At 32.5% G+C, this 13,861-nt stretch overlaps 1 protein-coding gene across 1 annotated transcript in view; it reads right to left on the bottom strand.

Annotated features, from left to right (window-relative positions):
* Positions 1-13,861, bottom strand: part of LRP1B (LDL receptor related protein 1B) — a 1,956,425-nt gene that overhangs the window by 116,490 nt on the left and 1,826,074 nt on the right. The window contains exon 77 of the mRNA XM_080689945.1: positions 12,254-12,495. Within this exon, the coding sequence (XP_080546071.1) occupies positions 12,254-12,495 (242 nt within the window). The remainder of the gene's footprint in view (positions 1-12,253; positions 12,496-13,861) is intronic.

Genomic DNA, 13,861 nt, shown 5'->3' with positions numbered 1-13,861 from the left:
TTTACTTATGAATTCATTATCTCACATAGAATTCATTCTGGTTCTTTCATTTCTCATTGTATATATTTGACAACTTCATTATTTAAAACTTTGAGAGAAAAATATATACCCACAGCTTTCTGTTGGCCAATATATACTATTTGCTATAGCAAAAAAAGTGATTTCTGAAATTAAACTTTTGTGGAAAAATCATATTTTATTCTGGTTATAAAAATATTTACTATTTAGGTACTATTAATGATGTTTGATATACTAAAAACCCCTGGAATACAAGAAAAATAAAATGAGGAAATGGTTTTGTGGAATTTGTCATATGATATAAAATATACTATGATAATATAAAAATTCTGTTAATACTATACAGATTCACAAAAAGAAGATGAATAAAGTGGAAACTCCATATGTACCTATATATTTTTTAGATTTTAGTAACATAGAGCAATAGAGATGCATACTTAATCACTCTAGAACTGAAAGACATAAATATTTAAGGTGGAAGTTTAATCGCCACACAAAAGCTCATACAGATTTACATTTGTAATAGAAATATAAATATTAAGATAAAGAAGTAAAAGAAGGCCCAGCATGATGGCACATGCTTTTAATTCCAATATTTGGGAAGATAAGACAGGAAGATCACAGGTTCACAGCCAGTCTCAGCTACTTAGTGAGGCCCTGGGCAACTTAATGAAACTCTGTTTAAAATTAAAGAATAAAATAGGGCTAGAGTTGTAGCTTAGAAGTGGAATGCCCCTTGTTCCACCCCCAGTACCATAAAAAAGAATTAAAAGAAGTATTAAAATAAAGAAGAGGGACTATTTCAATATGTTGTATTTAAGATCATAATAAATATGGTATGGCATCCAGAAGTTATAACAGAAATGAAGATCAGATGATACTGTATAAAAAGTGAATCCTATCAATGACAAAAATATTGGGAACAAAGTACAACCACTTGAAGTAGTGTTTATGTACATATTTGTATTTATATCTGTGCATATCTTACAAAAGTTCAATAATTTCAATAAAAATGTAATGCATAATACTGTCTTATAGAAAATGTTACACTTACCACATGCCTGAAATTCCAGTGCTTGTGAGGCTGAGACAGGGGGATTTCAGGTTCAAGATCAGCCTTAACAACTTAGCAAGATTCTTAGCAAACTAGTGAGCCCCTGTTTCAAATAAAAAATATTAAAAAGGAGAGTCTCTCATTTAACTTCCAGATCTTTGATCCATCTTGACTTAGTTGAGAAGGGTATAGGTTCAACACTCCAATATATAGGTACAAGTAGAAGCTTTCTCAACAAGACCCCCAAAGGTCATAAAATTAAAACAAGCATTAATAAGTGGATGGCATTAAACTGAAAATTTTCTGCTCATCAAAGGAAACCATCAAGACTCTAAAGAAAAAGCCCACAGAATGGGAGAAGATTTTTGCCAGCTATCCCTCTGACAGAGTACTAATATCAGAAAATAAAAGAACTTAAGAGACTTTACACTAAAAAATTATATAATACAATCAAGAAGTGGGCAACTTAATTGAATTGACACTTTACAAAAAAGAGATCAAAATGGCCAATAGATACATGAAAAAATGTTCAACATCATTAGCAATCAGGGAAATGCAAATCAAAACTACACTGAGATTCCATTTAACCCCAATCAGAATGGCAATCATCCAAATGTTAAATAATAAATGTTGGCAAGTATATGGATAAATAGGAACTCTTCAACATTTTTGGTGGAATTGAAAACTAGTTCAGCTGCTATGTAGATTAGTGTGAAGATTCCTCAGAAGACTGGGAATGGATCCATCATATGATCTGGTAATATCACTTCTGGGTATCTTTCCAAAGAAGTTGAAACCAGAGAACTACAGCAATATATACATGCTTATGTTCATAGTAGCAAAATTCACAATATCCAAACTATGAAACCAATCTAAGTGCTGATCAACAGATGAACGGGTTAAAAAAAAATATGGGAAAAGCTAGGAGTGGTGGCTCATGCTTGTAATCCCAGTAGTTGGGAGGCTGCCAGCCTCAGCTACTTACTGAGCTTTCCACCACTCAGTGAGACCCTGTTTCAAAATATAAAATGGGTAGAATACCCCTGGGTTCAATCTCCAGTACCACAAAAAAATTATGAGAAATACACACAATTCTGCTCAGCAATATAGAAGAAGATTATGTCATTTGCAAGAAAATGAAAAGGCCTGAAAAACATTATGTTAAATGAGGTTAGCCAATCACACATACTGAAGGATCATTCATTTTCTCTAATATGTACAAGCTAGAGAGTCCTGGGATATGAGAGAGAATCCAGATAATGAAGGAGAAACCTCAGTAGAGCCAGGGAGGTGGTCTAAAGGAAGGGGAGGAAGATTGAGTTTCATTAATAAAAATACTATCATCAACTCTATGTACATATGTGAATATACTAATGTCAGTTTTAGTACTCTGTATTTGGAAGGGGGAAATGGGGAAGGTGGGGGAGAACACTGAGTGCTGTGCTGCATGTATGTTATTGCCAACATGATTTATATTATGTGAGACTGTAAAGCACAATAAAAGCACATTAACAAAAGGAGAGTGTAGCTGAGAGATAAAAATCACTAGAACTAGAATTTTGGTTTGTTTTTTCTATACTGGAAATTGAACCCAGGGGCATTCTACCTCTGAGCTACACCCCCAGCCCTATTTATTATTATTATTATTATTATTTTTTTGAAACAGGGTCTTATTGAGTTGCAAATGTCCTCACTAAGTAGCTGAGGCTGGTCACAAACCATGATCCTCCTGTCTCAGTCTCCCAAATGCTAGGATTATAAGCATGTGCAGGAAAAGTGCAGATACCTATACAGCTGATTAATTTAAAAGATTTATGAAGTATTTATAAAAGTGATCTAAAAGTACAGATTTGCCAGACATGGTGACACACTTCTATAATCCCAATACTTTGGAAGCTTAGATAAAAGAATCTCATTTGATGACAGCCTCAGCAAATAGTGAGACTCATCAACCTAACCATATCTTATTTCCAAATAAAAATAAAATAGGGCTAGGTGTAGCTTGGAGATAGAAAGCTTCCAGATTCAATCCCCAGTAACACACACACACACACACACACACACAGAGTTCTTATTCAAGATTCAGTTTGACTATTCTTTAATATAATTTTCATTAAGTGTAAGTAAGGTCTATACTGGCCAGTGTTAGGCTTGTGTTTAAAGATAAAAATTAAAACATTATTTTCAATAACAAAACAAAAAAAGATATTTCTCAGTGTATACATAAAAAAAGTACTATATATCTATATGATAAGAGCCATAACCAAAATACTGACATAAATTCAATGATATAATAAGATCTTTACAATTTTTGGTAAACAAATTAAATTGCACAAAAAATTTTATATGATTTTACTTTGGATCAAAATTAGTACTATACAGGTATGCAAATTCATAAAAAATAAGTAGGTAAATAATTAATGATATGTCCATATAATAGTTTCCAAATCAGTTAAGAAAAAAATGCTTTACAGATATATGCAATAATATGGCTGAAACTCACAATCATTGAACTGAACAAAAGAGAACAGAAAAAATATATATATTACTTTTTTATCAACTAGTCTATAATGACAGAAAACACATCTCTGCTTTTTTATATATAAGGTAAGGGAATAAAGAAATTTATTACATAGGAATAAAATTGGACATTGTGGATATGGTATTATTTTGATTGTGGTCATGGCCAAAACTTTTTTAAATTGTAAGTAAATGTTATATATATATTTGAATAAGTATAGTTTATATATGACAAATGCAAATTAATCAACCTATTCAAATGCCAATTGACCTGTATGTAAATTACTTGAAAAATAACTGTGTACTATAAAATAAATTAATTACTCTTTAACAGGGCTGTGTATTTTAAGTAAATACATTTATCAAAAATCATTTTCACATTTTATATTATAAACTGTTCATAATAATTTTATAAGCATATATTCAAATATTGAATTTGAAATAAAAGTTGCCTAATTATTACAGTTTATAGAATTTCCATGGCACATAACAAATTTAATTAATATTTGGGGTAAATATACTATTGATTTATATAACAAATATAAGTTAATTTGTGGCTCCTAATCTTATTAGAAGAGACAAAACAGGTCATTTTTTTTACTGGTAAAAGGAACAATCCAGCAAGAGGAAATAATCATAATCAGCATTTATACCCCAAACATAGGTGCAGCTACTTTCATAAAAGAAACTCTTTGTTACATTAAATCACACATATATTCCAATACAATAATACTGAGAGGCTTTAATACCTGTCTCACACCATGAGACTGATATTCTAGACAAAAGGTCAGTAAAGATGCCCCAGACCTCAAGAGCATCACCAAACAAATGAAAATAATATTACACCCACCTACAGCAGAGTTCATATTTTTCTCAGCTTCTCACGAAACCTTTTCCAAAATAGATCACATTCTCTGTGTCTTTTCAGACCATAATAGAATGAAACTAGAAATCAATTATAAGAAGAACCAGAGAAACCACATAAACATGTGGAGACTGAACACTACACTGCTGAATGAAGAATGGGTCATAGAAAAAGTAAGAGTGAAATCAAGAAATTTCTAGAAATAAAAAAAATAGAGATGCTACACATCAAAACCTCTGGGACACTTTGAAGGCAGTAGTAAGAGGAAAATTCATAACACCAAGTGCTCACATAATTTTTTTTAAAATTAGGTACCTATCATTTCTTTTTTGTTGTTTATTGGTACTTGGGATTGAACCCATGAACATTCTATCTTTGAGCTACACCATGAGTTTTTTTTTTTTTATATTTTATTTATTTTGTTACAGTGTCTTTCTAAGTTTCTGAGGTTGGCCTTAAACCCTTGATCCTCCTTTCTCAGTCTTCCAAGTATTGTGATTATAAGTATGTACCACCCTACCTGGCTGTGTCTAGCATTTGATGGACACTGTTCAAGATGTTAACATTACAGAATTGACCAAAACAGCAAAACTTCCTGCCATCTTGGAACCTCTGTATAGAACGGTGAAGTAGGCAATGGATAATCAGCATAATAAATGAATATTTTCTATATCAGATTGGCAAAGATAAGCATCATGGAAATAAAAAGAAGGGCGGCATATTAAGGTTTAATCTAGGATAGGAAGCAGAAATAGATTGCAATTAACAATGTTTTATTATCAGATGGTGATATCTGGGAAAGATTTTAAAGGAATTGAAGTATTAAGTCATGTAGTAAGTAATGTATTAAGTCATTATTAAGTCATGTATTAAGTAATGACTGTTTTAGGTAAAAATAAGATTTCAGGAAAGGCCTTATATAGGCCGGCACTGATAGGCTGTAAAATAGCATAGACGCCCTAGAGAAAAGTGAGTAAAGGGGACAGGAATGGAAGATTAAGTAGAAAATAACAGGAGACCTGATCATGTTCTGCCTCTGAAGACATTGGGAGGCCTTTGTCTTTTGCAAGGTGAAAAGACACAGGATATTTTTTTATCATAAGTGTGATGTGATCCAATTTATGTTTTAGAAGGATCATTCAGGCTGCTGTGTGGTATGTGACAAGAAATGCACCACAATTGGTTTGGAGACAACTGAACCAATCTCGAAAGGAAAATGAAGGTGGTTCAAAACTAGGTGCTTTTCAATCATATCTCATTTTTTGGATATGACCCCAATTTCTGCCTGAAGATACTCTCCCCTGAAGGTTCCTATGACTACATTTTTGTTCTTTCTCTTCATTTACTGCCAACTTATTTTTCTTTTGTTGTTGTTGTTTGTTTGTTTCTTTTGTCCTGACAAACCTAGGGGCATCCTACCTCTAACATACACCCCCAGTCTTTTATTTATTTTATTTTAAAACAAAGTCCTGCTAAATTGCTGAGGCTGGCCTGAAACCTGTAACCCTCTTAACTCAGTCTACTATCCACTTCCTGACATCATTTCAATCTCATAAAGAAACCAACTCAACAAATAGCCAGATTCATTGGCTATGAGGAGGAGAGGAATCAACAATGCCTTTTAGATATTTTACTTCAAGCAGAAGGAGAAAAGAATTGACATTAAATAAGATTAAGGAAGCAAATTTGGGGTTCATATGAGAAGTTTATTTGAGGCTAAATGAACTTTGGGAAATTTTTAGGCAGTCAAAATTTAAGTAAGTAGACAGAGGCTAATATCAGTTGGGTAATTATAAGCACTTGAATTTATGTTGAACCATGAAACTTGAATTTAGTAAAGACAGAAGGAAAGAGAAAAGAAAAAGAAATGTATCCCAGGGATATTACAGTTTTAAGAAGGAAGAAGAAAAGAAGCTAACAAGAGACACTGAGAGGGAAAGAAAACAAGAGTCTTTCTGTCACCAATAAAAGAAGAGATATATTGGTAGCCTGGCTTGGTAGATCACCCCTGTAATCTCAGAATTCAGGTAATTTATTATTATTATTATTATTATTATTATTATTATTATTATTATTATTTGGTGGTACTGGGGTTCCTGGAAACCTTTATACCTCCCCTACAATCCCAGACATATTTTATATTTTTATTTGGAAACAGTGTCTCTTAAGCCAGAGCGGCTGGCTTGGAACCTGCGTGATCCTCCTGTCTCCACCTCCCAAGTGCGAGGATTAAAAGCGTGCACCACCACGTCCGGCAGAATTCAGGTAATTTAGACAAAAGGATTTTACATTCAAGGCCAGTTTCACCAACTTAATGAAACAAAATATAAAAATATATTTCAAAACAAAATATAAAAAATCTTGGTGCTCAGATGTAGAATGCCCCTGGGTTCAAATCCAAGAACAACAAAAATGAATAAATTAATGAGTAGATATGAATGATTAAACTACTTACTTACTTAACTTTTGAATGTCCAAAAACTTCATCTAAGAACCATTTTCTTTTATGTTTATTGTTATATAAAACGGTATAACAAGCAAAATAATCTACTTAAAGCTGCACTAGAAAGATTGATATATTACTTCTATTTAGAGAAGAGTCTCTAGACTCTAGTACCATCGACATTTGGCCAGGATAATTTTTGTTGTGGAGGAAAAGCCTAAGCAATATGTTCCAAACCATCTCTGGACCTACACACTTGGAGCCTATAGCATTCTATTAGTTGAAGAAATAAAAAATCTGTGGAGACATAACCAAATGTCCCTAGGACAAGAGATCAGCTCCAGTTAAAAAAATGCTATAAAGTCCCCATGTGTTCTCTGAGGTATTTTCTAGTATCTTAAAATTATTTCAAGATCTTTAATGATTCTGGGTCATAAAACTTATTGAACACTTCCTTGCCTGACTTCCTTGATTTTTAGAAGTCCCTTGTTGTTTGGAGACAATCTCTTTCTTAGGATACTTTCCTCTCGCAGGGTCTGTGACTTCATGTTCTGTTTTCTCTTAAGGTGCTGGCCTCTCCTTGTCTTCATTTTGATCTCATTTTAGAGCTTTACTTCAGTCTGTCTCTACTTTATTACTACTGTTAATCTAATATCCCTTCATGCTTTTAAACATGACCTCCATTCTTCTATGCTTTAATGTGACCAGAGAGATAAGATCCAGCCTAATTACATCACTGGCTATTTCATATCTCATGTGTATCTCCTACTTGTTATGACTGAAAAGAATCCTGGAGTTTATCATTATCAGAATCCTTCAGGTTGTGAAATCCATAAACTTCTGTATCAGTCAGAAGGTTTTTCTATCTTCAATTCCACATATGCTTTATTAGCAAACTTTTTCAGATAAATCCCCACACACGGTTTCCCTTTCCCTTTAAGACTACAGAAGTGCAAGCTGACAAGATCTATAACGTGGATCACAGCGCCTCCTCTGTGGCCCTCCTTTTCCAAGCTTTCCTCTCCTGAAGCCATCCTCCACTTTGAAAGAAGAATCATTGTCTTTATCTTTTATCTAAGAATCACTATCTTAGATAAGATAACATTGCTTCTTTGCCATCTCTTAGATCAAATTTTCTCTCTTCAAATAGACTTTTACTCATCATCCTATAAAAAGACTTACATTTGTGATTATGTTTTTTGTTAATGATTTATTTAAACACATTTTTCAAAACTAGAATTTTTTTATATTTTTTCATTTATATGTTAACTTTTTGGGTTTTTCCAAAATATTGACTTAGTGAAAGTGACATTCTATTTGTTCTATACTATTGTATCCTGAGAACTCAACCCTGAAACTCATATTCAGGAGGTTTCAGATTAACTTTTGATTATGAATGACTAAATCTTGCCTGGCTCAGTTTACATAGCTTTATAATCTGATTAATAGTTCATTCAACATTATCACTTATAGAGTCATTTGTTTTATGTAGGCTCATATTCTAAAACAAGACTTTGAAATGTCTGCTGAAACTCATGTATTCACAAACACACACACATTTACCCAAGGGTGCCCTGCACACCTATGTGCTTGTGTGTATGTGTCTGCTACACACAGATTCATACATTGTATGTGAGGTTTACAAATAGGAATTTAAGGAAGAACTGAAACAAAGGCCTGGCGTGGTGGCCCAAATTTGTAATCCCAGTAGTTGGGAGGCTGAGACAGGAGGATTGTAGTTCAAGGACAGACTCAGCAAATAGTTAAGACTCTAATGACCATGAGTCAGCAAGACCATATTTCAAAATAAAAAGAAAGTAGGACTGTGGATGTAGCTTGGAGGTAGAATGTTCCTGAGTTCAATTCCCAGTACCAAAATAAAAAAAAAAAGGCCTTGAAATGTTAAGTATAACACAAATGGAGATTGCTAAAGGGTTTTCAGGAAATAATAGTCTAGTAAATTTCTGAGAAATATATATGATGATTAGAGTAAAATTATAAGTATGCTCATCCTAAATATTCTCTTTTGTCTAAAAGAGAAATGTTATTCGTGTCATAAAATAAAATAGGTCAGATGAACCTGAGTTTTTGTTTTGATTGGTAATATTTAGTTCTTTATTGGTAAAAATTGAATCTGTTTTTTCTTACTTATTTGTATTTTTCCAAACATTTATCTACTTTATAGGGCTTGCGAATATGTATTTTTCTGTATAACATTACTTATTAGAAATTATGGGTTATGCACAATTGTTTAATGATGATACCATATTCAGTCTGAATGCTAAAATTTAAATTCAGAAATCTCATTATGCTTTACATATAAAATGGATCATGTCAGTCTTTTAAGTTTTAACTTATTTAATTTTCTTAAAGGGAAAAAATCTATCCATTTAGTATAGCCCAAGGGTTAGGAAATCATAAGCATTTCTAACTATAAGTAACTCGTTATACATTTAAAATTTAAATTTATAATCATAATTAGAATTTCAACCATTTTCATAGATTACTAAAGAATATTCCCTTAGCAGTTCAAAGAAAAAAGCCATCATATTGAAAATTACCTTCCTTTTTAGTGAGCTTCAGTTAATGTTTAGATTGAGTAATATTCGAATACAGCATATACTTTTAGTAACTATGAATATATTTTCAAGACATCTTGCTATCATATGTCTATCCCTCAATCTGGTTCATTGAAAATGAAGTTATAACTAATGTACCCATAATTTGATTTGTATATTTTTTGCTCATTTGCCTGTTAATGCAGAGATAGAAATCAATGTGCCATAATTAGCCTAGGGAAAAATCTTGAGTTCTATTTTCCAAAGAGTGGGAAAGTCTCAGTAAATATCATTTAATATTCTGTCAAAACCCAGAAGATGAAATAGATTCCATGCTCATTAAACTAATGTATGACTAGCTGATGATTGTTAGAAAAGCAAATGCTTTAAATAGCAGAGTGATGCATAAGAGCAAAAAATCAATTTTTATATACAGGATGGATTTTTGTGTGTGTGGTACTGAGGATGAAACCCAAGGCCATTCTACCCCCAAGCTAAACACCCTAGCCCTACTTTTTATTCTTTATTTTTAAACAATCTCACTGAGTTGCAAAAGGGATCACTAAGTAGTGGCTGAGGCTGTCTGCAAACTGTGATCCTCCTGCCTCAGCCTCCCAAATGCTAGGATTAGAAGAGTGAGCAACCACACCCAGCCACAAGATGAATTTAATAGTAATAAATAAGAGTTTTCCAGATAGTAAGTGGATAGATAAAATATGTTACAGACCTTTTAGAAATCATATATATTCTTTACCCAAAAGGTACAATCAGATGACTAATCTGACTCAGAGATATGAGACCTATTTCTCAAGTTACTCTAGAATTTGCAGTGTCATTAAATTAGGGTTGCAAGAATAAATTTATTCAATAATATTGAGATATCCAGATTACAAAATGCTTGAGGTAGCAGGGTTGATTAGTTAGTTGTTTTCAGCAGTGTGGCCCTCAGGTATTTTTCTTTTTTAAAATAATGTATTGGCAGCAGGGGTGGTGGCCCATGCGCGTATTCCCTGCGCTTGGGAGGCTGAGACAGGAGGGTTGCACAGGTTTGAAGCCAGCCTCAGTTACTTAGTGAGGCTCTCAGCAACTTAGTGAGACCCTGTTTCCAAATAAAATATAAAATAGGTCTGGGAGTATCGCCCGGAGGTAGAAAGCCCCTGGGTTCCACCCCCAGTACCACCAATAAATAAATAAATAAATAAAGTATTGGCTGAAATTTGTATAGAATTTAGCTTAGAGAATAATGCTAAACTCTTGGCTCAGAAGCTCCAAATTTATAAACATGACATTTTGCCAAGAATGATGGGATTCTCAGTAGAAAACAATTTTATTTGTATTTTATTATTTTTTATGTGGATCATACTGAAAATGGCATACATTCTGACTATACTGGTGCTCTCCCTCCCCAACTTCCCTTTCCCCCTCCCAACAGTGAGTGTCCAGGATAACCATGCTACATTCATACTTTTACACATATTGGAATGTAGCTCCTCCATTAACCAACCTCAGCCTTCTTTGTTTCCTACCCTTCCATTTCAGCTTTGATGAGGTTTCCCCTCTGTTTTCTGGAGTTCTTCTGGTATTCCTAACAATTTAATCTAAACCTGAATTCAAAAGCTAATATAGCTTCTTTTAAAACTATCTTATTGCTGTCTACTGCAGAGTAAAAATGATATATGTTTCAGATTTGCATGAAATTATCTTTCTGTAGTTCAATCTATATGGCCAATGTGAGTGCAAAAAGTAGGGAGGACTTTCAGACAGGTGCATTAGATTCTTTATAAATATAAGCTTCAATTACATCCTGCTGTGATAGTACTTGACTTGTTGGTTGTATAGAAATAGGCTACGTTTCTTAAAAATACATGTTTATTGTCATTTTCCTCCCAGGTTACTTCAAAATACAAAATACACAATAACTTGACATGCCCTAAAACAAAAAGGGATCTTCTATAACCTCAAAGCTAAACAAATGTTCCAGTTTATTTTCCTCAAAAAGAATAAACACAGTAATCAACATGTCCATCATATAGCAGCAAGCAATAGTGTTCTGTTTTAGATGTCCCTTGAAATACAGTTATCAGGAGAAAGAAGAATTAGTTACACTTCTGATTTGATCTCTTGCCCTAGAATGGAAGTGTATGTCTGATGTTGTTTAAACTGAAACAATTCTCCCTGCATTGTATTATTTTGTACTGTAAAGAAAGTGATTTTGATGTTCTCAACTTATGACAACAAAGGATTATATTGATTAATGTATTGTGAACCCCAGTGAACCAAAATGTTCAACAAATGTTAGATATATCAGTCTTAGACATTTGTATATACCTAAGGCACATGTATTAAAACAAAAACAAAAGCATACAGTTAAAGTAAATTATGTGTTTCTATAAAAATAAGTATATGTTTTTATTTCTATAGGGGAAGAATATTAAGAAGGAATAATCAACTGTGTGTGTGTGTGTGTGTGTGTGTGTGTGTGTGTGTGTGTGTTATTGGGACTATAACTCAGGTGCTTCCTATCTCCAATCTATACCCCCAGCACTATTTCTTTTATTTATTTTTATTTTGAAACATGGCCTCACTATGTTACAGAGATTCGTCTAGCTATTGCTGAGAGTAGTTTCAAACCTGTGATCCATCTGTCTCAGCCTCTCAGGTACTGAGATTACAGACCTGCATCACCATACCCAGCTTGAATATCTCAATTTTTATGATTAAATATTATGATTTTATTTTCAAAACAATCAAGTCAGAAGGCATGGCCTTCAAATATTTAGTTTTAATTTACTCACAATCGAGCCACTGTTGGTTTGCCTTTTTTCTCTGCCACGGATTCTTTTGTAGAAAATTCCGCCTGGATTAAACTGAGTACTCCAAATAATCATATCTCTTTGATAATATACATCCATCCCTGTTATTCTTGAATTATGTTCAATATGAGAAATTTGTTGATGATCGCCACTGTAGTTGAATGGATATATAAAACCCAGGATATCAGTGTCATTAGCAATGTAGAGAACTTGATCTTCAGAGCCTGGAGATTATTATAATAAAATACAAAAAAAAAGTCAATTTCAACTAAAGTAAAAGCAATGATTGTACTTTCAAATTATCACAACTTGCTATTCTGAATACAGTATCTTTTGATACCCACTTTCTAAATACATATAATAGTTATCAATGTAAATTGTTCCTGTGTGAAGCTTACCTTATGACAAGAAATTAGGTATTTGTAAAAAATGTCCTTTTTAAGAAGATGAATTTCTATTTGGTAAGTTAAATATACTATATTCTAATCTTTTGAGCCTCAGTATTCAGATGTTATGCTGTGTACTAATTTAAACTGAAAAGCTTCAGAGTACTTGGCTCATGGTACATGAGTGATTGTTATTTTATGTGCAAACAAAAACTTAAGAAGATTGTTCTGCACATTCCTATTTCAGAAACACTTTTATTTTTATTACACAAAATTTTAGTCTTTATTGCATTAAAGTTTCATAAACTATATTATCTAGAACTCTATTAAGTAGAACACTTTATCCTACAGTTTTGACACCTGCAATATAGTGCTAATACCTTTTTTATACTGAAAAGTAAAACCCAAAATTGAGTTCTAAAAATATTAAAATATGAATATAAATTTGAAGAGAGATTTAACTGCATATAGTCTCTGCAAGTAAATAAATACTACTAATAATATACACTATAAACTTATATTAAATATTTAATAGGCACTAATAATACATACTATCGCTTATATTAAAACTTTCACAATTAATCATTTCTTTTAACAACCATGTGAAAAACAATTGAAATACCCCTGTTTTACATATGAAGCACTGAGGTTCAAATATTTAAGAAATTCAAGTCCACACGGTTCAAAAAGTACAGTGCTGATATTCAAATTTGAATCCCATGTAATTTTACTGCCTATACGTGATACGGTAAATCATGCTGTTTTCCTTGTGTAAGAAGCACCTTAGTGCCAATATCTGCTCATATTCTATAGCCAGAAATACTAAAGTTACTATATTAAATGAGCATTAAAATCCATATGGACAAAAGGGCAACATGCATTCCTGTTATTTAACTTTTTAAAGTTAAGAATTTGCAAGATATTGTCTTAAAACTTTAAGTATCCTTGCTCAGGTTTTATCCTCCGTATAAGGCTAAACTTTATCCTCATTTTATTTGAGTGACATAATCAATTCTCAAATAAAGTGAGAGTAAACCAAAAAGAAAGATATTTTATATTTTGACTATCATTCTGGCTTTTACACTTTAACCCATTCTAACAAACTGTTTCAAACACAAAGTGATTATTTAATACTAACCACATATATTTGACAATCATCTGTATTATAAACCATCCTAATTCAAATTACTTTTTAGAGCAATAA

Source organism: Muscardinus avellanarius (genome assembly GCF_963383645.1).
Source record: "Muscardinus avellanarius genome assembly, chromosome: 2".
Classification (NCBI taxonomy): Eukaryota; Metazoa; Chordata; class Mammalia; order Rodentia; family Gliridae; genus Muscardinus; species Muscardinus avellanarius.
This window is presented reverse-complemented; position numbering and strand designations above follow the sequence as displayed.